General features: G+C 38.7%; 1 protein-coding gene across 1 annotated transcript; it reads right to left on the bottom strand.

Annotated features, from left to right (window-relative positions):
* Positions 1-757: 757 nt before the first annotated feature.
* On the bottom strand, positions 758-27,083 carry LOC138851834 (integrin alpha-9-like). Its single transcript, XM_070081328.1, has 8 exons — positions 26,946-27,083; positions 25,942-26,192; positions 21,094-21,306; positions 20,781-20,892; positions 17,786-17,965; positions 17,088-17,261; positions 7,048-7,190; positions 758-865 (listed from the first exon to the last, which is right to left on the bottom strand). Exons 1-8 carry the CDS (start codon positions 27,013-27,015, stop codon positions 776-778), a joined length of 1,233 nt encoding a protein of 410 aa, XP_069937429.1. The 5' UTR covers positions 27,016-27,083; the 3' UTR covers positions 758-775.
* Between the last annotated feature and the right edge of the window lie 664 nt (positions 27,084-27,747).

Below are 27,747 nucleotides of genomic sequence, written 5' to 3'. Positions count from 1 at the left end.
CGCAGAAAACAATATGAAGTTCACTGAAGGGAAATTTCAATTAGTATCCAGATATGGAAAAACTTGAAGAAATTAAAAATATATCGGTGTATAAAATAAATTACAACCACACAACAGAGTGGAAAACTAATATGAAGGACCTAGGGCTGATAATGTTAGAGGATCTCACTTTCAAAGAGAAGGTACAGAGAACCTACAAGGTACACACAAGTACAATAAAACACCTAAATTACTGGGAATGGTTGAAGTTCCTTGGCTTATATTTCCTGGATGCAGGCGAGAGACAGATACTTGATAATATATACTTGGAAAATTCTAAAGGGATTAGTACCAAATTTGCACACGAAAATCACTCCCACTGAAAGCAAAAGGCTCAGCAGGCAATGCAACATCCTCCCAATGAAAAGCAGGAAAGCCACGAGTACACTAAGATAGACAAACACCAAAAGTGTCAGGGGACCAAGAATGTTGAACTGCCTCCTAGCATACATAAGGGGGATTACCAATAGACCCCTGGCTGTCTTCACGAAGACACTGGACAGGCACCTAAAGTCAGTACCTGACTAGCAGGGCTGTGGTTCATTCGTCTGTTTACGTGCAGCCAACAGTAACAGCCTGGTTGATCAGACCCTGGTGCACCACGAGGCCTGGTCACAGACTGGGGCACAGGGGCACTGACCCCCAAAACCCTCTCCAGGTATACTCTAGGTGTGTGTGTGTGTGGATGACCATATAACATCAATTACACCACATGAAGCTCTCACTCTCCATTTGTCTACTCACAAATTATTGGCATTCCTTGTAACTCAGGCAGCTGATATTCCATCTTCAGCAACAGGGGCTCACGTCCATCTATTTTATCTTCCTAGAAACAGAAAAAACGTATATATAATTCTTCCCATTTCAGCTGTAACTGCACATCATATATAAGGCCATCATATAACATGAGGATTTTTTTTAACACATAACTGCTGTCTTCGCAGAGGCACCTAGATACAACAGTTTAGATGTCACTCCAAACACCCAATATCCCAAACCACCCCTCCTTTAACCCTTTCAGGGTCCAAGGCCCAAATCTGGAGTCACGCACCAGTGTCCAAGAATTTAAAAAAAAAAAATTTTTATTTTTTCTTATGAAATCGTAGAGAATCTTTTTGTGAAGGTAATAAAACAAAAAGTACGAAATTTGGTGGAAAATTAACGAAATTATGCTCTCGCGAATTTTGATGTGTCAGCGATATTTACGAATCGGCGATTTTGCCGACTTTGACTCCCATTTTAGGCCAATTGCATTATTCCAATCAACCAAATTCTTAGCTATTTCACTAGTATTACTTCTATTCTATCGATTGAGCACAAGAAATCGTCAAGTCAACTGTTTCAACTACAAAATAAAGTGATCGGAAATTGTTAATTTGGCCAATTTAACACAAAGTTCAAAATATTCCAATTTCAAAATAGGGTCCAGAATGAACAATGTAGGCATTCCTGGCACTAAACTAACATTTCCTCTATTCATTAGTTATGTTTTGAGGCTTTACAAATAAATTCCATTTTGATTTTTTATTCACATAATGAATTTTTATTCACACCAAAAAATAGAAGATTTACTGTTATGCAATACTGTAATAATTGTATAAATATCATCACCATATTTGTGAATGTATATTAGACCCACCAGCTGACGTGTATTAGACGTGTGAGGTCGTTTGTTTACTCTTGAATATCGGCAAAAATTTAACATTTCTGCTACTTTGAGCTCAGTTTCAAGCCATTTCCAGTGCTAAAACCAATCAAAATCATCTCTATTTCTGTAATATGTCTTCCATTCTATCAAATGAGACCAAGAAATCGCAAATACAACTATAAAAAACATACGAAAAAACACTGCAAAGTTGCTATTTTAATCGAAAAATCATGATTTCATTTTTTTTCTCTCATTATACACAGTGTGCTGCAGGATCTGTTTTATGTGGTGCACACATACCACATAGATGTATTCTCTCATATCTAGGCCCAAATGTACCACTCACAGTTTATCAGAGTGAGCTGAGCTCATGGCGTAGATCTACGGTTTGGACCCTGAACGTAAAGCCGTAGATCTACGGGACGGACCCTGAAAGGGTTAAAGTCCAGGCATTGTACTCGCACCTCCAGGACTCATTTCCAGCTAACCAGTTTCCCTGAATTCCTTCACAAATTATTACCCTGCTCACACTCCACCAGACTGTCATGTCCCAAAAACCATGCATCTCCACTCACTCTTATCTAACACCTTTAGTGTTTATGATACTGTATATGGGTCAGTATGTATTTGTATGTCAGTCAAATGAAAGTTAAAGAAGACAAAAATAATATATAGTTGACCCCTGAATAACACTGGTTTGAACTGAGAGAGTCCACTTGTATGCAGATTTTTTTCACTAAATATACAATGGATCTTCAGTTTTCGTCGATCTCCGTTATCACTAATTTCGGTTTTGGCCGACATTTTTCATCGATTTTTTGGTTCCATTTTTGTTGATTACCTCCATTTTCCTTGACTGTACAGAACCTGTCCAGTGCCCAGCGTGCAGACAAAGCCGCCTCCCACATGCATTCTCAGCCAGCGTAGCATTGTTTCTCGGCAAGTGAGCATATCCTGCCAGGTCATATGAAACGTTTCGTAATAATCCATTGTTTTTGCCACTTGTTTGTATGTGACTGCTAAATAAGCGACCATGGCCCCAAAGAAAGCTCGTAGTACCAGTGCTTTGTTAAAGAAAGTGAGGAACACTGTAGAACTTAAAAAAGAAATCAATTGTGCAATCAACTGTGGCATTGGGGAATTCCATGTGAGTGGCGAGGATGTGGAAGAGTTGGTGGTGAATGACCACAATTAAGAGCTAACCACTGATGAGCTGAAAGAGCTTCATCTGCAACAGCAACAGATCACAGCACAGGAAATTGATGCAGAGGAGGAGGAAGAGAGATGGAAGCAGGTGCCTTCTTCAGAGATTAAGATTTGTGCAATATGGACTAGAGTGCAGTCATTTGTGGAGCAACATCACCCTGAGAAAGCTATTGCAATCCATGCTGGCGACTTTTACAATGACAATGCCATGTCCCATTTTAGGGAAATTTTAAAGAGATGCCAGAAACAGACCCATCTGGACAGATATTTTGTGCAACAGTGGTCCAGTGACTCTCAAGCTGGTCCTAGTGGCATTAAAAAACAAAGGAGGGCAGTGACCCTAGATAAGGACTAGGTACCTACAGCCCTTATAGAGGGGGATTCCCCTTCTAAAGCATAAACACACTTCCCTCTCCCATCTTCCCTGTCTTCCTTCCAGCAACAACAGCCTTCAATAAAGGTAAGTGTCATGTGTAATGTTCATTCTTTTGTGCAAGTAAATCTATCTTGAAGGTAAAAAAAAAAAAAATATTTGTAGATACTTCTGGGTGTCTGGAATTGATTAATTCCATTTACATTATTTCTTATGGGGAAAATGGTTTCGGCTTTAACTGATTTCAGTTTTGGCCGATTGTTCTGAAACGGATTAAACACAAAAACCAATGGTCCACTGTATTGGAAAATTTTTTGGAGATTTGCAACCAAAAAAGTTAAGAAAAAGTTAGGTGTTATGAATGCATATTGGCCCACTTCAGGCAAATCTTAAGAAGGTGCCAGAAACAAACCTCTCTGGACAGTTTTTTTGTGTGACAGGGGTCCAATGACTCTCAAGCTGGTCCTAGTACCATTAAAAGACAAAGAAGGGAAGTAACCCCAGAGAGGGACTTGATACTGGAAGTCATTATGAAGGGGGATTCCCCTTCTAAACAATAACCTTTCCTCCTCCCTCCCCCCTCCTCCCTGTCTTCCATATGCCAACAAGAGTCTTCAATACAGGTATGTAATAATAATTTAAATGTTAATTGTTTTGCATATGTTAAACTTTACAAAATTATTTTTTTTTATTATTTTTGGGTGTCTGGAACGGATTAATTGTATTTACATTAATTCTTAGGGGAAATATTGCTTCGAATTTAGGCCAACCTTCTGGAACGGATTATAGCCAATATTCAGGGTTCCACTGTATCTTTTAAATTTTGATGTCTAGTGTTAGTAATATGTATAACATCTACAATGTTTTACACATTATCTTTTAAATTTTGATGTTTAGTGTTAGTAATATGTATAACATGTATAATATGTTTTTTAATCATTTTTTTTTATTTTATTAACACATCGGCCAATTCCCACCAAGGCAGGGTGGCCCGAAAAAGAAAAACTTTTATCATCATTCACTCCATCACTGTCTTGCCAGAGGGGTGCTTTACTCTACAGTTATAAAACTGCAACATTAACAGCCCTCCTTCAGAGTGTAAATGCTGTACTTCCCATCTCCACTGGAACTGGAGTCCTGCAGCAAATGGTTAGTAGACAACAAACTATCATTACACCTCGGGAAAACTGAAGCCATTCTCTTTGGCACGAAACATAAACTGTGAAGGGTAAATAATTTTAATGTACAGTGTAATGGGGAGCCCATCACTTTGGTTTCATCAGTAAAATATCTGGGAATCCCCTTTGACCCATGCATGTCAGGAGAATCGATAGGGAACAGTGTAGTAAAGAAAGCGAATACCAGACTGAAGTTCCTGTATAGACAAGCACAGTGTCTACCCTCTGAGGCTCGCAGGACCCTATGTCTAGCCCTTATACAATGCCATATGGATTACACATGCTCTTCATGGTACTCTGCCTTGACAAAAAAAACTGAAAGATAGACTACAAATCACCCAGAACAAAATCGTAAGATTCATCCTGGGGCTGGGACCAAGAGAACATGTAGGCCAGGATGAATTACAGCAGTTGGATATGCTGAATGTTGAAGACAGAGTAAAACAACTGAAGCTAAATCATGTTTATAAAATTGCTCACAAACAGTGTCCAGAATATCTTGCTGTCAATTTTGTCAAGGTTGGAAACCAAAGCAATCATAGTACTAGGGGGAGAGAGCACAACTTTGTAGTACTCACAGTCATTGGCCAGGCATCAAACACCTTTTATTGTACAGCAATAAAGGAATGGAACAGACTACCCGCACATGTCAAAGCCAGTCATAGCATGAACCAGTTCAAGAAGAGTGCCAAAAGGTGTCTGATGAATGTAGCTACAGAAAGGGAGGGGAATGATTTTCTATTTTTTAGCTAACATACGTGTAAATTTTACCTTATTCCTAGTAATGACCCTCGTATTGTAGATAGTCTTAATGACCCTCTTGTAGAAGATAGTCTTTTTAGTATGATAATAAGATGTTATCTTCATTATAGAATAATAAGAAAATATTATAACCTTTATATTATAATACAGTAATAAGGTAAAAGGACCCCAATGGAAATAAGTCACTCAGTCTGACTTTTATGGGTTATCCTAGGTTCTCTACACATATGCTGCTATGTATGATAATTCTATGTAACTGTATTTGTGCATACGTGAATAAACTTACTTACTTACTTACTTACTCCAGGACTCAAGTCCGGCCTGCTGGTTTCCCTGAATCCCTTCATAAATGTTACTTTTCTCACACTCCATCATATAAGACAATAATGATATAGGTATTGGCAGACAATTCATCTTGTAAACAGACGATGCAAATCTATGGTATCAATAAATACAGAACAGTACTGTAAATGTATTTTCTCTTCCTTATGATTTTCTTAATATTTTCTTTTCTCTAGTTTGCTTTATTGTAAAAATATAGTATATAATACATATAACAAACAAAATATGTGTTAATCAACTGCTTATGTTATTGGTAAGGCTTCCAGTCAACAGTAGGCCCTTAGTAGTTGAGATGTTGGGGAGTGAAAAGTTATACATGGATTTTCAACTGCACAGGAGGGGGTTGGGGTGTAAACACCCCTAACCCCCATGTTGTCCAAGGGTCAACTGTATAGTACTTCTCAAAACAGTTGTAAATAGAACAGAATAAAGTATTTATTTATTATTATTTTTATTAATACATCAGCCGATTCCCACCAAGGCAGGGTGGCCAGAAAGAGAAAAACTTTCACCATCATTCACTCCATCACTGTCTTGCCAGAGGAGTGCTTTACACTAGTTATAAAACTGCAACATTAACACCCCTCCTTCAGAGTGCAGACACTGTACTTCCCATCTCCAGGACTCTAGTCTGGCCTGCCAGTTTTCCTGAATCCCTCTGTAAATGTTACTTTGCTCATACTCCAACAGCACATCAAGTATTAAAAACAATTTGTCTCCATTCACTCCTATCAAATATGCTCACACATGCTTGCTGGAAGTCCAAGCCCCTTGCACACAAAACCTTCTTTACCCCCCTCCCTCCAACCTTTCCTAGGCCGACCCCTGCCCCACCTTCCCTCCACAACAGATTTATACACTCTTGAAGTCATTCTGTTTTGTTCCATTCTCTCTACATGTCCGAACCACCTCAACAACCCCTGCTCAGCCCTCTGGATAATAGTTTTGGTAATCTCACACCTCCTCCTAATTTCCAAACTATGAATTCTCTGCATTATATTCACACCACACATTGCCCTGAGACCTGACATCTCCACTGCCTCCAGCCTTCTCCTCGTTGCAACATTCATCACCCATGCTTCACACCCATATAAAAGTGTTGGTATAATTATACTCTCATACATTCCCCTCTTTGCTTCCATGGACAAAATTTTTTGTCTCCACAGACTCCTAAGTATGCCACTCACCCTTTTCCCCTCATCAATTCTATGATTCACCTCATCCTTCATAGACCCATTTGCTGAAAAGTGTTCACCATTTGTTGAGGAATTAAAAACTTAAAATGGTCTGTTTATATTTAAACTTCTCCAGTCTTGTTGTAAAGGCAGACTGTCAACAATAATGAAGAAAAGGGAATAACTAGCTTCTTACAGTTACATTATTTTTCTCTATGTCAAGCTCTACATAGGTGTAAAATGTGGCCACAATAAATATTTTGCTCTACACCTATGTCATTTCTTGACTATGTTATTCAATTTGTTTCCTACAATGACACATACCTTGACTGTAACTGCATATTGTTTACACACAGCTTGTCCATAGGTGATGGAGCTATCAAACACTTGGGTATAGGCACTGGTATCTGTGAAGAAAGCTCGTGGAGGCAGAAATCCATAATCAAGAGATATGTTACCCTGGATAGCTGTAAATAAAAAAGTAATTTACATATATAAAAATGTATTCAATAAGTAAGTTTACTAATTAAAGTAAGTGCATTATCTACAAAATGTTTTAAAGTTTATTTAAACAGTAAAGCCTATACATACTGTATTTTAACCCGTAAACGGTCCAAACGTATTTATGTATACGTTCACTACCCCATTGCCCCGAATATTTTGAAAAATAAATTTTTTTTTTATTGAAAGAAAGAGCACATTTTTTCTAAGTGTTATAGGATAAAAAAAAAAATTTAGGGTCAGTACTTATCGAGATATGAGGCCTCAAAGTAGGCACTTGGAGATCACCTGGTGGCAACATGGAGCACTGCTGCTTGCAGAAGTGTTGCTAATATATCATTTTTTCCATTTTTTCATATTAAGGTTTAGGATAAACACTGTGTACAACACAAACACTTGTTTATTTCCAAGAAATTTGGCATAAAAAACACGGTCATAAGTCGAGTCGTCGTATGTCGAGCAGGTCGTAAGTCGGATGGTAGGTGTATATACAAAGTATTTATAGGTCCCAGCAATGTTTTGGATATGTGGAAGTAGATGATGATGACGACGACGACGAAAGAGGAGGAGGAAGTGAAGGAGGAGGAAGAGGAGGAAGAGGAGGAGGAAGAGGAGGAGGAGGAAGAGGAGGAGGAAGAGGAGGACAAGGAAGAGGAGGAGGAGGAAGAAGAGGAGGAAGAAGAGGAGGAAAAGGAGGAGGAGGAAGAGGAGGAGGAAGAGGAGGAGGAAGAGGAGGAGGAGGAGGAAGAGGAGGAGGAGGAGGAAGAGGAGGAGGAGGAAGAGGAGGAGGAGGAGGAGGAGGAGGAGGATGAGGAGGAGGAAGAGGAGGAGGAGGAAGAGGAAGAGGAGGAGGAAGAGGAAGAGGAGGAGGAAGAGGAAGAGGAGGAGGAAGAGGAGGAGGAGGAGGAGGAGAAGGAGAATAAGTAATAATAATAAAATAATAAGTTCCCTTGAAGCATGAAAAACAAAGTCCACCCCTATAGCAGATGAACAAGGAGGCTTTAGGAAAGGTAGGGGGTGTGTGGACCAGGTGTTTACAGTGAAACATATAAGTGAACAGTATTTAGATAAGGCTAAAGAGGTCTTTGTGGCATTTATGGATTTGGAAAAGGCGTATGACAGGGTGGATAGGGGGGCAATGTGGCAGATGTTGCAAGTGTATGGTGTAGGAGGTAGGTTACTGAAAGCAGTGAAGAGTTTTTACGAGGATAGTGAGGCTCAAGTTAGAGTATGTAGGAAAGAGGGAAATTATTTCCCAGTAAAAGTAGGCCTTAGACAAGGATGTGTGATGTCACCGTGGTTGTTTAATATATTTATAGATGGGGTTGTAAGAGAAGTAAATGCGAGGGTCTTGGCAAGAGGCGTGGAGTTAAAAGATAAAGAATCACACACAAAGTGGGAGTTGTCACAGCTGCTCTTTGCTGATGACACTGTGCTCTTGGGAGATTCTGAAGAGAAGTTGCAGAGATTGGTGGATGAATTTGGTAGGGTGTGCAAAAGAAGAAAATTAAAGTGAATACAGGAAAGAGTAAGGTTATGAGGATAACAAAAAGATTAGGTGATGAAAGATTGGATATCAGATTGGAGGGAGAGAGTATGGAGGAGGTGAATGTATTCAGATATTTGGGAGTGGACGTGTCAGCGGATGGGTCTATGAAAGATGAGGTGAATCATAGAATTGATGAGGGAAAAAGAGTGAGTGGTGCACTTAGGAGTCTGTGGAGACAAAGAACTTTGTCCTTGGAGGCAAAGAGGGGAATGTATGAGAGTATAGTTTTACCAACGCTCTTATATGGGTGTGAAGCGTGGGTGATGAATGTTGCAGCGAGGAGAAGGCTGGAGGCAGTGGAGATGTCATGTCTGAGGGCAATGTGTGGTGTGAATATAATGCAGAGAATTCGTAGTTTGGAAGTTAGGAGGAGGTGCGGGATTACCAAAACTGTTGTCCAGAGGGCTGAGGAAGGGTTGTTGAGGTGGTTCGGACATGTAGAGAGAATGGAGCGAAACAGAATGACTTCAAGAGTGTATCAGTCTGTAGTGGAAGGAAGGCGGGGTAGGGGTCGGCCTAGGAAAGGTTGGAGGGAGGGGGTAAAGGAGGTTTTGTGTGCGAGGGGCTTGGACTTCCAGCAGGCATGCGTGAGCGTGTTTGATAGGAGTGAATGGAGACAAATGGTTTTTAATACTTGACGTGCTGTTGGAGTGTGAGCAAAGTAACATTTATGAAGGGATTCAGGGAAACCGGCAGGCCGGACTTGAGTCCTGGAGATGGGAAGTACAGTGCCTGCACTCTGAAGGAGGGGTGTTAATGTTGCAGTTTAAAAACTGTAGTGTAAAGCACCCTTCTGGCAAGACAGTGATGGAGTGAATGATGGTGAAAGTTTTTCTTTTTCGGGCCACCCTGCCTTGGTGGGAATCGGCCGGTGTGATAATAAAAAAAAAAAAAAAAACATAGTTTCAGTATTGGAGTATCACAGGCCAACTTATGACTAGTTAAGATTCATTATTTTGAGATTGAGATTGATATTTCTGTTTATGGTCAAATGGGTGAGTGAGTGTAAGTGTGAACCACCAGGTGGTATTCGTATAATTAGTTGACAGGGTGTATCAGGGAGATAAGATGTTTTCTGATGGTAGTTTTGAAGGTGATGAATGTGTCTGCAGTTTTAGAATTTTCAGGTAGGGTGTTCCAGATTTTAGGGCCTTTGACATACATTGAATTTTTGTAAAGGTTTAGTCGGACACGGGGAATGTCATAGAGATGTTTGTGTCTGGTGTTGTGCCTGTGGGTTCTGTCACAACTATCAAGAAAGCATTTTAGGTCAAGGTTAATATTGGAATTTAAGGTCCTGTAGATGTAGATTGCACAGTAGTAAGTGTGGATGTACTGAACAGGGAGTAAGTTTAGATCTATGAAGAGTGGGGGGGGTGTGTTGCCAGGGATGGGATTTAGTGATTATTCTTACTGCGGCTTTTTGTTGGGTTATTATTGGCTTTAGGTGTGTTGCTGCAGTTGAACCCCAAGCACAGATAGCATAGGTGAGGTATGGATATATAAGTGAATGGTATAGTGTGAGAAGGGCAGTTTGCGGCACGTAGTATCGTATCTTGGAGAGGATCCCAACCGTTTTGGATACTTTTTTGGTTATGTGTTGGATATGGGTGCTGAAGTTCAGGTTGTTGTCGAGGTATAGGCCTAGGAATTTGCCCTCATTATGCCTGGCAATTAGAGTGTTGTCGATCTTAATGTTAATTTGCGCATCTCCTGCTCTGCTACCAAACATAATGTAGTAGGTTTTGTCAGCGTTAAGCGTAAGTTTATTGGCTGTCATCCAAGTCGATATTTTGATCAGCTCCTCATTAACAATGGTGTTGAGGGTGGCAAGATTAGGGTGAGAGATGACATAAGTCGTGTCGTCAGCAAAGAGAATGGGGTTCAGGTGTTGAGATACGTTTGGAAGATCATTGATGTATATGAGGAAGAGCAGGGGACCAAGGACACTTCCCTGCGGAACTCCAGTATCAAGTGGCTGTGTTGTTGATGCTGTGTCTTTAATGGTGACATACTGATACCTATTAGTAAGGTAAGATTTGAAATATGCAAGCGCATGGCCTCTTATACCATAATGGTCAAGTTTGTGGAGTAGGATGCCGTGGTCTACTGTGTCAAAAGCTTTTCTTAGGTCAATAAAAATTCCTAGTGGATATTCCTTATTTTCCAATGCTGTGTAAAGCAGATCTAGCATTTTTATGATTGCATCATTAGTGCTTTTATTTTTCCTGAATCCAAATTGGCAGGGGTTGAGTATGTTTTGTGCCGTTATAAATGAATATAGTCTCCTGTGCACGAGTTTCTCAAAGATTTTGGATAGCAATGGTAAGTTTGATATTGGCCTATAGTTGTTTAAATCTGTAGGGTCACCACCTTTATGTATTGGTGTAACCCTTGCCGTCTTGAGTAGTTTCGGGAAGGTGCTAGTTTCTAGTGACTTGTTAAAAAGTAATGAGATAGTATGCGAGAGGACATGGGCCGCTCTCTTGTACAATAATGGTGGGACATGAGACAGATTCCCTGAGTTATTTTTAAGTGACTTTATAATCTCGGTGACTTCCGTGGGCTCAGTTGGAGCAAGATAGAAGGAATTTGGGAAATTCCCATCTAGGTAGTCCCCGGCATGGGCATTGGTACGTGGGATTTTATTGGCGAGATTAGAACCTATGGTTGAGAAGAAGTCGTTTATCTTGTTAGCTGTGTCAGTGGGTTGCAGTGGTGTTTCATTAGGTTTAGTTAGGACAATATTCTTGTTTTTTTTCAGTTTGTGGGTCCCTAGAATCTGAGAGAGTGTTTTCCAGGTCTTTTTTATATCTCCTCTTGTGTCAGTGAATCTACTGGAGTAGTATAGTTGTTTGGCTTTCTTTATTACTTTGGTGAGGACTGATGAATAGTGTTTAAGAATATCTTTGTGTATTAAGCCCTGTCTATATTGCTTTTCATATTGGTGTTTCTTATCAATGGATTTCAGAATGGTGCTGGTTAGCCATGGGCAACCAAGCCGTTTGTTTGTGATCTGTTTCGTTTTTATAGGACAATGTTTGTTGTATAGTCTAAGTAGTTTGTTAAGAAAAATGTCTGTCCAGTCATCAATACCATTGGCCTTGGAGAATTCTGTAGGCCAGTCAACAGTCTCTAGGTCAGCTGTGAACTTCCTTATTGAGGCCTCATCATGGAGTCTAAATGAGACTTTGTTGTATTCAAGTGGTGGTTTACTAATGTTTGTCAAGAGGAAGGTAGGGTAGTGGTCTGTAGTGCTATCTGTGATTATCCCTGATTTAAGGGGGGCTAGTATATTGGTCCATATGTGGTCTATTATGGTTGCACTTGTTTCAGTGAGCCTGGTTGGTTTAGTTATTGTTGGTATGAGAAGTGTGTTGTTCATATTGTTGATGAAATCAGTTACAGGCTGATCATCTAGTAGGCCAAGGTTGATGTTGAAGTCTCCAGCTAAGAGAAGGTGGTGCTTATTCATTTGTCTGTTTGTTATTAGTGCCTTTAATTTCTCACTGAAATTTGGGATGTTTGTGTGGGGTATCCGGTAAATGGCACCGATTGTTATAGGCGTCTTAAGGTTTTTTACAGTAAAATTAGCAAAAATGTATTCTCCATATTCATCACTAAAGCAAGTGGTGCTAATACAAGATAATTGGTTAGAGTAATAGATTGCAATACCACCCCCAACTTGGTATGGTCTGCAGTTGTGGATTGCTGTGTATCCTGGTAGAGGGTAGATATCTATTGTGTCCTGCTTAAGCCAGGTCTCAGTAAGAATAATGCAGGAGAAGGGTGTCTTTAGTGATTCAAGGAGTGCCAGGAGGTCATCATAGTGTTTGCTTAAGGACCTGATGTTGTAGTTAAGTACTGATAGACTTTTAGCATTGTTTAGGATAGTGCTGGCTTGTGATGCTGTGTAGTAAAGGCAGTTACTTTCCAATAGGTTTTGATTGTGTGTCAGATTATGGAGGTTTAGATCAGGGTCAACGTGATCAATCATCTTCTAGGTTTAAATTATGGTTATTTATATCCTGAGTTGTGTGTTGAGTTTTAGTACTGATATCTGTAGTGGTGGGAAGTTTGGACAAGTATATAGCTATAGCATTTTGGTCATGTAGAGTATAGTCACTAATACACATAATGAAGTTGGTGTTGTCTATGTGTTGTGCTGGAATGAGCTAAAGTACAACTAGGTATAAACTAATAATATAAAAATACAAATTGAAAATAGCACAAGACTCTCACATGTAATTGCACTAAGTCTAATTAATGACTATGGTCTAATGTAATGAATTTGTACAACTAGTAATCTAATAATGAAATTAAAAATAGCACCAGGCTCTCACTAGTAATTGACTATGCTAGAATTTGAGTATTGAGCTAGAATGAGTATAGTACAACTGAGTTTAATCTAATGATATAAAAAAGGCACAAGACTCTCAGTTGTAATTGCACTAAGGTGTTATATAAGTTGTTTACAAGAATTAGAGTATAACTAGATTTAAATTGACAAGATAAAATATACAAGTTAAGGTAGCAAAAGAATAAAAAAAGTAGAAAAAAAAATATATGAGGTAGTTGGTACTAGTTAGCAAAAGATAGTTAAGGGCCTTGAACAATAATATAATTGAAATATACACTAATTGCACACACAATATAGTCACTAAGATATGAAAACAATCTTAGACTTATAATATAAACTTATAATATAAAAATACAAATTGAAATGGTACTTGCAATTGCACTTGAGTCTGGTATAGGTTGTTGACAAGATCAAGAGTATAACTAGATTTAAATTGACAAAATAAAATTCACAATTAAAGTACCAAAAGAATAATAGGGGTGTATCAGGGAGATAAGATGTTTTCTAACTGTAGTTTTGAAAGTGATTAATGTGTCTGCAGTTCTAGAGTTTTCAGGTAAGGTGTTCCAGATTTTAGGCCCTTTGACACACACTGAATTTTTGTAAAGGTTTCGACGGACACGGGGAATGTCAGAGATGTTTGTGTCTGGTGTTGTGCCTGTGGGTCCTGTCACAACTATCAAGAAAGCATTTGAGGTCAAGGTTAATATTGGAATTTAAGGTCCTATAGATGTAGATTGCACAGTAGTAAGTGTGGATGTTCTGAACAGGGAGTAAGTTTAGATCTATGAAGAGTGGGGGGGGGGGTGTTGCCAGGGATGGGATTTAGTGATTATTCTTATTGTGGCTTTTTGTTGGGTTATTATTGGCTTTAGATGTGTTGCTGCAGTTGATCCCCAAGCACAAATAGCATAGGTGAGGTATGGATAAATGAGTGAATGGTATAGTGTGAGAAGGGCAGTTTGCAGCACGTAATATCATATCTTGGACAGGATTCCCACAGTTTTGGATACTTATTTTGTTATGTGTTGGATATGGGTGCTGAAATTTACGTTGTTGTCGAGGTATAGACCTAGGAATTTGCCCTCATTATGTCTGGCAATTAGAGTGTTGTCGATCTTAATGTTAATTTGCGCATCTCCTACTCTGCTACCAAACATAATGTAGTAGGTTTTGTCAGTGTTAAGTGTAAGTTTATAGGCTGTCATCCAAGTCAGAATTTTGAGCAGCTCCTCATTGACAATGGTGTTGAGGGTGGGAAGATTAGGGTGGGAGATGACGTAAGTCGTGCCGTCAGCAAAAAGAATGGGTTTCAGGTGTTGGGATACGTTTGGAAGATCATTAATGTAAATGAGGAAGAGCAGGGGACCAAGGACACTTCCCTACGGAACTCCAGTATCAAGTGACCATGCTGATGAGGCTGTGTCTTTAATGGTGACATACTGATACCTATTAGTAAGGTAGAATTTGAAATACGCAAGCGCATGGCCTCTTATACCATAATGGTCAAGTCTGTGGAGTAGGATGCAGTGGTCTACTGTGTCAAATGCTTTTCTTAGGTCAATAAAAATTCCTAGCGGATATTCCTTATTTTCCAATGCTGTGTAAAGCAGATCTAGCATTTTTACAATTGCATCATTAGTGCTTTTATTTTTCCTGAATGCAAATTGGCAGGGGTTGAGTATGTTTTGTGCTGTTAAAAATGAATATAGTCTCCTGTGCACGAGTTTCTCGAAGATTTTGGATAGCAATGGTAAGTTTGATATTGACCTATAGTTGTTTACATCTGTAGGGTCACCACCTTTACGTATTGGTGTAGCCCTTGCTGTCTTGAGTAGTGTCGGGAAAGTGCTAGTTTCTAGTGACTTGTTAAAAAGTAATGTAATAGCATGTGAAAGGACATGGGCCTCTCGCTTGTACAATACAGTATTGGTGGGACGTGAGACAGATTCCCTGAGTTATTTTTGAGTGACTATAATCGCGGTGACTTCCGTGGGCTCACTTGGTACAAGATAGAGGGAATTTGGAAAATTCCCATCTAGGTAGTCCCCGGCACGGGTGTTGGTACATGGGATTTTACTGGCGAGATCAGATCCTATGTTTGAGAAGAAGTCGTTTATCTTGTTAGCTGTATCAGTGGGATGCAGTGGTGTTTCATTAGGTTTGGTTAGGACAATATTCTTGGTTTTATTTCAGTTTGTGGATCCCCAGAATCTGGGAAAGTGTTTTTCCAGGTCTTTTTTATATCTCCTCCTGTGTCAGTGAATCTGCTGTAGTAGTACAGTTGTTTGGCTTTCTTTATTAATTTGGTGAGCACTGATGAATATTGTTTAAGAATATCTTTGTGTATTAAGCCCTGTCTATATTGCTTTTCATATTGGTGTTTCATATCAATGGATTTCAGAATGCTGCTGGTTAGCCATGGGCAACCGAGCTGTTTATTCGTGATCTGTTTCATTTTTACAGGACAATGTTTGTTGTATAGTCTAAGTATTTTGTTAAGAAAAGTGTCTGTCCAATCGTCAATCGTCAATGTGTACCTGTGAGACAGAGATAGACAGGCAGATAGAAAGAGATAGACAGAGACAAACAGAGATAGACAGGGATAGACAGAGACAGATAGAGACAGAGATAGCCATAGATACAGACAGACAAATGGAGATAGAGCCAGGCTGCCAGCAGCCGGCCAGCCACACAGCTGGCTGCCATGCAGATGGCCAGCCAGCTAGCCAGCCAATCAGCCAGTCAGCCAGCCAGAATTGTTTCTCTTTACTTAGGGCATAGGTTATAAGACTTTCTGAAAGTGTTGCACAAATATTGCACATGGGTTATTATGGAGTTTTTTTTTTATATTTTCTCAGCCACTTTTGGCCACATCTACCTCAAAGTCACTAAACTCAGGGTCAAAATCACTTTCCTCTTAAAATGGGAGTGTTAATACTACATGACATCAGTGAATCCAAGGTGTTTGCTGCGCTGTTTGCTCTAGCTGGCACTCATTTGAACTGGTGCTCCCACAAGGTACTAAGGGGTCCCAGATTTTTTTAATACAACGCACACTGAGTGTTAGAACCCACTCTATGCTGACAAGGCATCTCAGGCCAATTGTGCCAAATTTGAAGGCAGGAAAAATAAAACGTATAAATATATACGTTTGGGGCACTAGCGGTAAAAACGCATATATATACGTTTACGGGTTAAGAATAATTCTGTATCCTAGCTACAGAAAAAGCATTAAGATAAAAGCTGAAAGAAAGGGAAAACAAGATAAAAACACTTGTGTGTAAAAACCACAGTCTTAACAGGTTGTATTAGACAACCTCAAGTCCTGGCTGTGGCAGACCACTGCAGGTATTGAGAGTGTATATCATACAGATTTTAACACTGTGGTAAACTATTACAGTTTTAAGTGTGTGTACTCGCCTAATTGTGGTTGCAGTGGTCAAGATTCAGTGGTATCTTGGGATATGAACTTAATTCATTCCGGAAGGCTGTTCGAGTGCTGATACCAAACGAATTTGTTCCCATAAGGAATAATGTAAATTCGATTAGTACCGAACGAATTTGTTCCCATAAGGAATAATGTAAATTCGATTAGTATGTTTCAGACCCCCAAAAATACACTTATAAAAGCACTTATACAAATACACTTGCATAATTGTTCGTGTTTTGAGCTGTTCATATCCCGAGGTACCACTGTATTTCTGTTTTTATCACCTTTGTATTTTATGGCTCATTAACAATAGGTATATTTACTGTCATTTTCTTTATTGCTTTTTCATTGACCTATTTGTTTTATTACTGAAAATCTTTATTTCTATAAAGTATAATATGACACTGATAAAGAAATAAGTAACATATTCAACAGACTTAATTGGAAAGCTTCTGGTTTTACATAGCATTTCTGAATAAACTTATACCATTATGAAGAGGCACATTACATGTATGACTTACAGAAATGCCTTGGAACTTTATAGCCTTTATATTCGATACATGCTGAGAGCTGGAAGGCCTTGTCTTTCAGGGATATAGTAGGTGGTGAGGCAGTCAGGTAGCCTGTGAGGGTTGCCACTGGACGAGTCTTTATCACAACGACGTGGCCAGATATAAAACTGCCAATCGCCAAATCTAGAATTTAAGAATAAAGGTGAATTTGCCAAATTATACAAGAATATAAAAAGACTACCCTTAGCTTTCTTCCTTTCTCTCTCTTTCCTCTCTCTCTCACTCTTGCTTTCTATCTCTCTCTCACTTCATCCTAACTTCCCCCCTCTCCTCCCTTTATTTTTCCCTTTCCTGTGTACCAGGAGGGGAGTAGACAAATCTTAGGTTTTTGTAATAACTATTGTTATCAAATCCTATACAGAAATACACTTCATACTAGAAAAATTATATATTTTCATTATATTCATTTATTAGTGTGATATTAGGGGAATCAGTTGGGAGAAATTACAGTATGTATAACTAATCACAGCAATTTGTTTTGATGTAAAGTAATTTTGCAATATTTCATGTTTTTAATATCTGTTATATAAGAATATCATAAAATTATAAATAATATACTGCATTTTTTACTGAGAATTACCATTTCAGATTTACAATAGTATATATTAAATCATTTTAGCCATAAAAAGCCAAATTATAATACTAACCTGGATAGTCATTGTTGTCAATGTCAATTCCTCGAGACAAAGCCATACCAAATCCTGAGAGCTGGTCTGGGAAAGTCTCTGGAGTAATTCTTTGTGAATACTTTTGCCTCAGCCCACCAGCAGAGCCCATGTAAACATACACTGCACCATCTCCCTCCCATGGTGCTCCCACTACCACATCTAGAAGGTCAACAATTTGTATAGTAAAATGATTTACGTATTAATAATATGGCAGTGGCCTACAGAATAATACCCAAGACTACCTCAATGATCATTTTCAAAAGGAAAACAGAAACATTATAAAAAAAATTATATGTAATTTTTAAATTTTCATTTTCATATCTGACAGAGATGTAAGCCACAGCACAATGTCCTCATTTGCTGACAATACCAGAATTTGCATGACTGTCATTCATTGAGGAAAATGCAAATCTCAAAGTGGACATTAACCAAGTGTTTAAATGGGCCTCAGAACACAATATGAAGTTTCAATAAATCCACTATAGAAAACCTGAGGAAATAAAAACTGGATCAGAGCATAAAACAAATTCCAACCACACGAGAGAGCGAAAAAATAATGTGAATGACCTGGGAGTGATAATGTCAGAGGATCTCACTTTCAAAGATCACAATGATGTAACTACCACATCTGCTAGGAAAATGAGAGGATGGATAATGAGAACCTTCAAAACTAGGGATGCCAAGCCCATGATGATTCTCTTCAAATAGTTTGTTCTCTCTAGGTTGGAATATTGCTGTACACTAATGGCCCCTTTCAAGGCAGGCAAAACTGCAGACCAGGTGAATACACAGAGAATATTTTCATGGTACATATAAGTACAATAAAGAACATAGATTACTGGGAATGGTTGAAATCCCTTGATCTGTACTCCCTGGAATGCTGGTGAGAAAGATACATGATAATAAACATCTGGAAAATCTTACAGGGACTAATCACAAATCTACACATGAAAATCACTCCTACAAAAGCAAAAGATTTGGCAGGAGATGCAACATCCCCTCAATGAAAAGCAGGGGTGCCATGAGTATGTTAAGAGACAACACAATAAGTGTCAGGGCCTGAAGACTGTTCAATTGCCTACCAGCATACATAAGGGGGATTACCAATAGACCCCTGGCCGTCTTCAAGTAGACACGGGAGAGGCACCAAAGTTAGTTCCTGACCAGCCAGGCTGTAGCTCATACGTCAGTTTATATGTGACCAGCAGTAACAGCCTGATTGATCAGGCCCTGATCCATCATGAAGCCTGGTCACGAACTGGCCCGCAAAGTCATTGATCTTGATACTCCCTCCAGGTAATCTACCTTTATAAAGCAGGGGATGCCATCCTGGATCATGAGTATGTTAAGACAGATAAGTAGCATGTGGTAGGATATTTTGTGGTGATGCTCAGGGCATAAGTTATACATATTGAAAACTCTATGCTGTATTATAGATAATTAAGTGTGTAAATGTCAAAAAGTACATATTAAGTATGATTGGATGTAGAGCACATGGCAAGCCTAAATTTACTCAATTTGATGAAGATTCTGTAAGGTAAAACTTTGAAAAAATTATTTACAATGTAGATGGTGTACATTTTAAAATTTTATTTTGTAATTTATTTACAATATAGATTTTTCTTTAAATTCTAGTTTATACATATTACTGGTGTAGAGTACTTATTGCTCGTGCTTCTTTAGTTATGTCTAAAAATAAAACATTTAATCCCAACACAAAACTAATAACACTGGTGAATGGCACAACTGAGCCAACATGGAGAAAATTAAATAGACAAGAGTGCCACAGTAGGCTAAAACATTTTGGGCGGGTTACCTTTCTAAAATCGGAACTACAGTAAAATCTCGATAAAAGAGAACTCAGTAAAGAGGATATGAGATAAAACGGACAAGAAATATGACGACAATGGTTCAATGTGTTTGCAATGCAGCAGATGAAATCTGCTATATTGCACAAATGTTTGGTCTAGTCATACCATCAATAAAGTTGACCAAGTTTGATTAATCACTAGTTTGTTCGATTAAGGCTTTGTTATAGACACATCAATTTTCATTGTTCCTGTGCAATGGGGCCAGTGATTCAGCTCACATCAGTTTGTTATTGTCTGAGTATGCACTTACTTTCTATCATTATTTCATTTCCATTTCCAATTTTTTCTTGATTTACAATGTTTTCTGTTATTGTATTCAAGTGCCATGTAGAGTGTTATTAACAATGGCCTCTAAAGCAAGTGATGGTGCCAAGAAACGTTTGACCTTAACTGTCAAGCAGATGGTGTGGTCTTCTATACCATCTGCAATGTTACTGCTACAGCTTTACACACAAGAAATTATTCTAGGTATGAATCACCACTAGATCACGAACTTTCAGATGCACAGTATTCCCATATAATTGCCGGAAAAGGTAAGAAAAATTACTCTACTCTACTCAAACTGTATTGTACTGTACTTTTAACTCTTTCCTTTTCAGGTACATGTACAGCTGTACTGTACAGTAATATTGTACTCTAGTCTTGGTATGTCCAGTAGTCTATCAGTATAGTGGACTAAGTTCAACTCACTGGGCTTCTGTTTATGTCCAGTAGTCGATTAAGCAGACTATGTCCACAATGTAAGTGGTAATGGTAACACAGTGCCTGGACACATGAAACGTGGCAGTCTACTAAATATTTAGTGGTAGATTATAATATGGGTTGACTGACAAATAGACTCAGCAATTATGATAAGGAAACACATCTTATAGAGAAGTCTTTATTCTGATAATGTTACATTCAGTGTCAAGCTTTATCATCATGCCTTGACAGGTTGACTTATGACTTGACTCATGACTTGGTAAAGCTCAACAGTGAAAATGCTCTCTATCTCTTAACCTTATTTGCTCCATGTGGGTTCATTTGTACCTAAATAAGTAACATTCAGTGACGATGAAAACACATTAAGTCACACAATTAAACCTTTAAGAAGAATGGCTTACCTTGGAAGCCATCAGCATTAAGGTCACCAGGAGAAGCCAGGGTGGTGCCAAACCTGGCATTGCGGGTTTGGGATCCAAAGTAGCCAATGTTTAATAACTCTGGTACTTGATTCTGTATTAAGATTAGTACAATTATAACAAAAGCTGGAATGGAATTTATTACATACCATTTTATATTTATGTAAACAAATATGAAAGATTTCTGTCTGTGGGCAGTTCCATGAACCACTTATTGCCTTAATTTATCATTCATTAAAGAACATTCAAGAACTGCATGCAGATGATGAAATTTATAGCATAATAAGAAGCTTACCCTACTGCTGAGATAGACCTGAATTTTACCCATATCAGGAATATCTGGTAGGGAGTACATTGGGGAGCCCACCACCAGATCACTAAGTCCATCACCATTTATGTCAGCAGCAGCAAGTGCTGCTCCAAAGTTCTCTCCTAGCTGTGTGCCCTGCCACTCTGCTATCACAAACAAGCTTTGAGATTCATGGTCAGGGAAAGCGAAGATAAGAACCTGGAACATAAAATTTCAAACAAATACAACAGTGAAGAAGAGTTAAACACACAAAAAACCATACAGAGTGTGGTTAGTGGGAGGCAACTGAGGTTGATCTGAGGAAGGGAAAGGTACATTCACTTCCATGTATCTAAAGCACTTTACCAGTGTCAAGACAAGAATCTTACAGAAAGAAATCTATTATATTATTTATTATCAGTACTGTATTTTATTACTAATTTCAGGTATTGTCAAATTATTGTACTTTTTTTTTTTTTAAACACGTCGGCCGTGACTCAAGTCCGGCTAACTGGTTTCCCTGAATCCCTTCACAAAATATTACCCAGCTCACACTCCAACAGCTCATCAGGTCCCAAAAACCATCAGTCTCCATTCACTCCTATCTAACATGCTCACGCACACTTGCAATACATAAAGGTGGTGACCCTACAGATGTAAACAACTATAGGCCAATATCAAACTTACCATTGCTATCCAAAATCTTCGAGAAACTCATGCACAGGAGACTGTATTCATTTATAATGGCACAAAACATACTCAACCCCTGCCAATTTGGATTCAGGAAAAATAAAAGCACTAATGATGCAATTGTAAAAATGCTAGATCTGCTATACACAGCATTGGAAAATAAGGAATATCCGCTAGGAATTTTTATTGACCAAAGAAAAGCTTTTGACACAGTAGACCACGGCATCCTACTCCACAAACTAGACCATTATGGCATAAGAGGCCATGCGCTTGCATATTTCAAATCCTACCTTACTAATAGGTAGCAGTATGTCACCATTAAAGACACAGCATCATCAACACTGCCACTTGATACTGGAGTTCCACAGGGAAGTGTCCTTGGACCCCTGCTCTTCCTCATTTACATCAATGATCTTCCAAATGTATCCCAACACCTGAAACCCATTCTCTTTGCTGACGACACGACTTATGTCATCTCCCACCCCAATCCTGCCACCCGCAACACCATTGTTAATGAGGAGCTGCTCAAAATATCAACTTGGATGATAGCCAATAAACTTACACTTAACACTAACAAAACCTACTATATTATGTTTGGTAGCAGAGCAGGTGCTGCTCAACTTAACATTAGGATTGACAACACTCTAATTGCCAGACATAATGAGGGCAAATTCCTAAGCCTATACCTCGACAACAACCTGAATTTCAGCACCCATATCCAACACATAACAAAAAAAGTATCCAAAACGGTGGGGATCCTCTCCAAGATACGATACTACGTGCCACAAAATGCCCTTCTCGCACTATACCATTCACTCATTTATCCATACGTCACCTATGCTATTTGTGCTTGGGGATCAACTGCAGCAACACACCTAAAGCCAATAATAACTCAACATAAAGCCGCAGCAAGAATAATCACTAAATCCCATCCCTGGCAACACACCCCCCCCACTCTTCATAGATCTAAACTTACTCCCTGTTCAGAATATCCACACTTACTACTGTGCAATCTACATATACAGGACCTTAAATTCCAATATTAACCTTGACCTCAAATGCTTTCTTGATAGTTGTGACAGGACCCACAGGCATAACACCAGACACAAACATCTCTACGACATTCCCCGTGTCCGACTAAACCTTTACAAAAATTCAATGTATGTCAAAGGCCCTAAAATCTGGAACACCCTACCTGAAAACTCTAGAACTGCAGACACATTCATCACCTTCAAAACTACCGTTAGAAAACCTTTTATCTCCCTGATACACCCTGTCGACTAACTACATGTAAACCACCTGGTGGTTCACACTTACACTCACTCACTCACCCATTTGACTATAAGCATAGAAATACGTATCTTAATCTTAAAATAATGATTCCTAACTAGTCATAAGTTTGCCTGTGATACTCCAATATAGAAACTATGTATTGTGCCAAAACAAAAGCATTCACATTGCTAAACTAACAAACCAGTATTTAGTCACTTAGTATTTAGTCAACTTACTCCACAATTTGTAATAATTTAGGGTTAAGAATTAATCTAAGTTTGCCTGAAATGCCTAGCCATGCTAGGTGTTCTTGTGGCCCCCCTCTGTAATTAGTATTTTATTACACGTAAACTACACAATAACCAAAATCTGTAAACCCCGCATTGTAATCCTTATAGAGAATAAACTTGCTGGAAGTCCAAGCCCCTCGCCTACAAAACCTCCTTTACCTCCTCCGTCCAACCTTTTCAGGACGACCCCTACCCTGCCTTTCTTCCCCTACAGATTTATACGCTCTCCAAGTCATTCTACTTTGCTCCATTCTCTCTAAATGACCAAATCACCTCAACAGCCCCTCTTCAGACCTCTGACTAATACTTTTAGTAACTCCACACCTCCTAATTTCCACACTACAAATTCTCTGCATAATATTTACACCACACATTGCCCTTAGACAGGACATCTCCACTGTCTCCAGCCACCTCCTCACTGCAGCATTTACAGCCCATGCTTCACACCCATATAAGAGTGTTGGCACTACTATACGTACTCTCGTACATTCCCTTCTTTGCCTTCATAGATAACGTTTTTTGTCTCCACACATACCCCAATGCACCAATCACCTTTTTTCCTTCATCAATTCTATGATTAATGTTATTGGGCTATAGGACCCAACATGTATTTATAAGTAACAGTTACTCTGGAATACCTAATTATATTGAATTGATGGGGACTTTGCTCTAAATGTCAGAAGGACTGATCACCCCAGGGTGACTAAAGTGTGTCAAAACACTGGTTAGCCCAGAGTTATGTCAGGAAGAGTGAAGGACAAGAGTTGTTGCAACACACCATGTGGAGCACAGGCATGGAGTGTGTAGATTTTGTTTTGAAAATGGAGGCTGTGATTGTATATTCTGTACATATCTATTGAGAATACAGTTATATTTTTATAGTAGTAGTTTACATAACCTGTGAAGAGGGCTGGTGAAAGGGTATCAGAGACACTCAAGATGATCAGCCATGATGTAAGTATTACCCCTAGACAAATAAGGCCATTAAGTAAAAGCTACCCCACACTAGAACATGTAGTGAGAACCTTACTATCAAAGTAATAAGGGACAAACCAACGTAACAGTTAACCTCATCCTTCATAAACCCATCCACTGACAAGTCAACTCCCAAGTATCTGAAAACATTCCTTTCTTCCATACACCCTCCCTCCAATGCAATATCAAATTTTTCTTTATCTAAATCATTTGATACGATCTGTTGGAGTGTGAGCAGGGTAATATTTAGTGAAGGGATTCAGGGAAACCGGTTATGTTCATATAGTCGGACTTGAGTCCTGGAAATGGGAAGTACAATGCCTGGACTTTAAAGGAGGGGTTTGGGATATTGGCAGTTTGGAGGGATATGTTGTGTATCTTTATACGTATATGCTTCTAAGCTGTTGTATTCTGAGCACCTCTGCAAAAGCAGTGATAATGTGTGAGTGTGGTGAAAGTGTTGAATGATGATGAAAGTATTTTCTTTTTGGGGATTTTCTTTCTTTTTTGGGTCACCCTGCCTCGGTGGGAGACGGCCGACTTGTTGAAAACAAAAAAAAAAAAAAAAAAAATTTGATACCCTCATCACCTTACTCTTATCTATGTTCACTGTCAACTTTCTACCTTTACACACCCTCCCAAACTCGTCCACTAACCTGTGCAACTTTTCTTTAGAATCCCCCAAAAGCACAGTATCATCAGCAAAATGTAACTGTGTCAACTCCCATTTTGTATTTGATTCATAACAATATAAGAATGGAGAAACACTGCACAAGGCCTACTGGCTCATACAAGGCAGGTCCTTATCAAAACCACCCCTACACTGAACTACCCAAGAATTTACTCCTGTACCCACAACACCAATCAAACCCAGCCCCTCCCACTTACGTATATATTTCTCCAATCTCTTTTTAAAGCTACCCAAGGTCCTAGCCTTGATCACCCTACTCGGAAGTCCATTCCACATATCCACAACTCTGTTTGAAAACCAGTACTTACCTATGTCCTTTCTAATTCTAAATTTATCTAACTTAAATCCATTATTTAAATCCATAATTTAATCCCACCCCTTTCCCCAATGCCTTAGCATTTACTTCTTTTTACAACCCCATCTATAAATATGTTAAACAAACATAGTGACATTACACAACCCTGCCTAGGACCTACTTTTACTGGGAAGTAATCTCCCTCTCTCCTACACACCCCAGCCTGAGCCTCACTATCCTCATAAAAACTCTTTACACCATTTAGTAACTTACTACCTATTTTATTCATTTGCAACATCTGCCACATTGCTCCCTTATCCACTATATCATATGCCTTTTCTAAATCCATATTATTATACATTATTATACATATTATTTTATTATTTTTTTTATATTAACACATCCGCCGATTCCCACCAGGGCAGGGTGGCCCGAAAAAGAAAAACTTTCATCTATAACCTTATACATACAATATTCTGAATGCATAAAAAGTAATTTGCATGAAAAATCAACAGTAAAGCTATTAACGTCTAGAGACTGTATTGCATATCGATTTTGTGCACAATGATACATTATAATCACATATTTAATGTTCATAGTTACAATAAAATTATGGAAGTATTCTGTGCCAACATTCATACCTTGCCATGAGAAAGAGCGCCACGCGGTGCTCCACCAGCGTAAAGTATAGTATCCTCGGATATGAACCTTCCTGATGTAACAGCATAACCCATGAGATCAAAATCTCCAATATGTGCAGTGAAGTAAGGGTTAGGCACAAACTGACTGGTGAACATCTGACTCTCGCTTATTAGAGCTTGGCGGCGGCGACGACGCTTGGAGATCTCTCCTGGGACTGGAGGCTCAACATCTTTGTAACGAATTACTGTACCTATGTGGTTATTAGAATAGAACAACAGATCATCACTGATTTATGAGAAAATATAATGCCCACAGTTTATGCATTTTTTATTCATTATGATCTTTATTCCAATTTGTATTTCCATTAGGGTGAAAAAGTGCAAGGGGGAAAAAAAAGTCAACTAACTTATCTAAAGGAATAGAAAACTACATGAATTTGTTAATGGATGCTGCAAAAAACTTGTGCCAAATATGCAATAAAAATTATTATAAATCTTTGAAGATGACTTTGGTAGGTATATTGAGGAAATGGAAAAATGCAATTTAATGCTGAATGTCATGTGATACAATTAAGTCAAACTACATAAAGTGCATGTATAGATGGGTGACAAAATTTTGTGATTATCATACAAAGAAACACTTAGAAGTTGTTTAAAAAAAATTGCCAGAGAACACATAAATGAAACAGTTAAAAAATGTATATGCTACACTGGTTAACAAGAAGGAAAGGTTAGGTAAGTATAGCTACCATAATTGTTGTATTAACCTTATAAAACATCACGTACCCAGTAGATTAGAGCAGGAAAACATAGTAGATTTAATGTTTAGTACATTAAACAGAAACAGCAAAAGTTTAAATTAATGTGCTTAGCGCTTCTTTTTGATTATAATAATAATAATAATAAATTAATGTGCACTAGTTTGATTTTAACTATACTGTACGTGCTACAAAAAACAAACTAGTGTAGCTTTTAAAATCCTTTAATTAGCACTGGTTGGATACCTTTCCAGTTAAAGACGCCTGGAGCTCCAATGATCATCTCTGTAGGATCGTCAGTAAAGTGCAATGACATTCCAGCTTCACCATGTGAGTAATAAAATAGGGCACGATCACCAATGTAGAATGTCTGTTTTGCTGTAGGGAAGATGAAACATATTAAAATTACAGGTAAAGTATATAACACAGTTATCATTTATGAGATTCTTATAGGTTCCCGAGACTCTTCAGGGTATTACCGTGACCCCTATAATAAAATTTGAAATGGTGAACTTTGTGAAAAGGTGAGGTAAAACAAAATGATAGGAAGATCATGGTTTACTGAAAATGCCACAGAACAAAAACCTTGAAAAATTCCACATAGCCTCTACAAATGCCAGACAATTGCAAATTCCACAGAATATTGAACATCATACAAAACCTACTTCTCATTCACTCAGTGGGATGGCTAAAATTCTTTTGCAGCTATTAGTCTATCAAAGCGAGGAGCAGTGCTTGACTGGCAACACCTCATGTCAGCATTGATCACAAGCCTATTGCATGCCTTCGTTTTCAGTGTTAGAATTGCTGAGAATCCAGCCTTGCAGCAATAGGTTGACGGGGACTGGATCAGCATGGTCAGTGCACACATCGAAAGAATGGGACAGTCGTCTTGCATTTCTGCCCAAAATGTCGGGAGCTCTTGTTCAGTAAATTCGACTTTCAGCTGAGAATCCTCATGTATATGAAGAAATTCTACCTTAGCAGCAACATCAGTATCACTGATGACACTGTCCTTGACTGAAAAGGGTCTGTAGATCCAAGCATC

The sequence above is a fragment of the Cherax quadricarinatus genome, unplaced genomic scaffold (genome assembly GCF_038502225.1).
Source record: "Cherax quadricarinatus isolate ZL_2023a unplaced genomic scaffold, ASM3850222v1 Contig2345, whole genome shotgun sequence".
Taxonomy (NCBI): domain Eukaryota; kingdom Metazoa; phylum Arthropoda; class Malacostraca; order Decapoda; family Parastacidae; genus Cherax; species Cherax quadricarinatus.
The sequence above is the reverse complement of the archived record's forward strand: the minus strand, read 5'-3'. Positions and strand labels throughout refer to the sequence as shown.

Excerpts from the sequence above, each read along its gene's own strand:
- LOC138851834 (XM_070081328.1), bottom strand. The coding sequence starts at position 27,015 with ATGTCATTGCACTTTACTGACGATCCTACAGAGATGATCATTGGAGCT. Across the intron at positions 26,193-26,945 it reads AGGCGTCTTTAACTGGAAAG|GTACAGTAATTCGTTACAAA; the intron begins GTATCCAACCAG and ends ATAACCACATAG. Across the intron at positions 866-7,047 it reads AATATGCAGTTACAGTCAAG|GAAGATAAAATAGATGGACG; the intron begins GTATGTGTCATT and ends TTCTGTTTCTAG.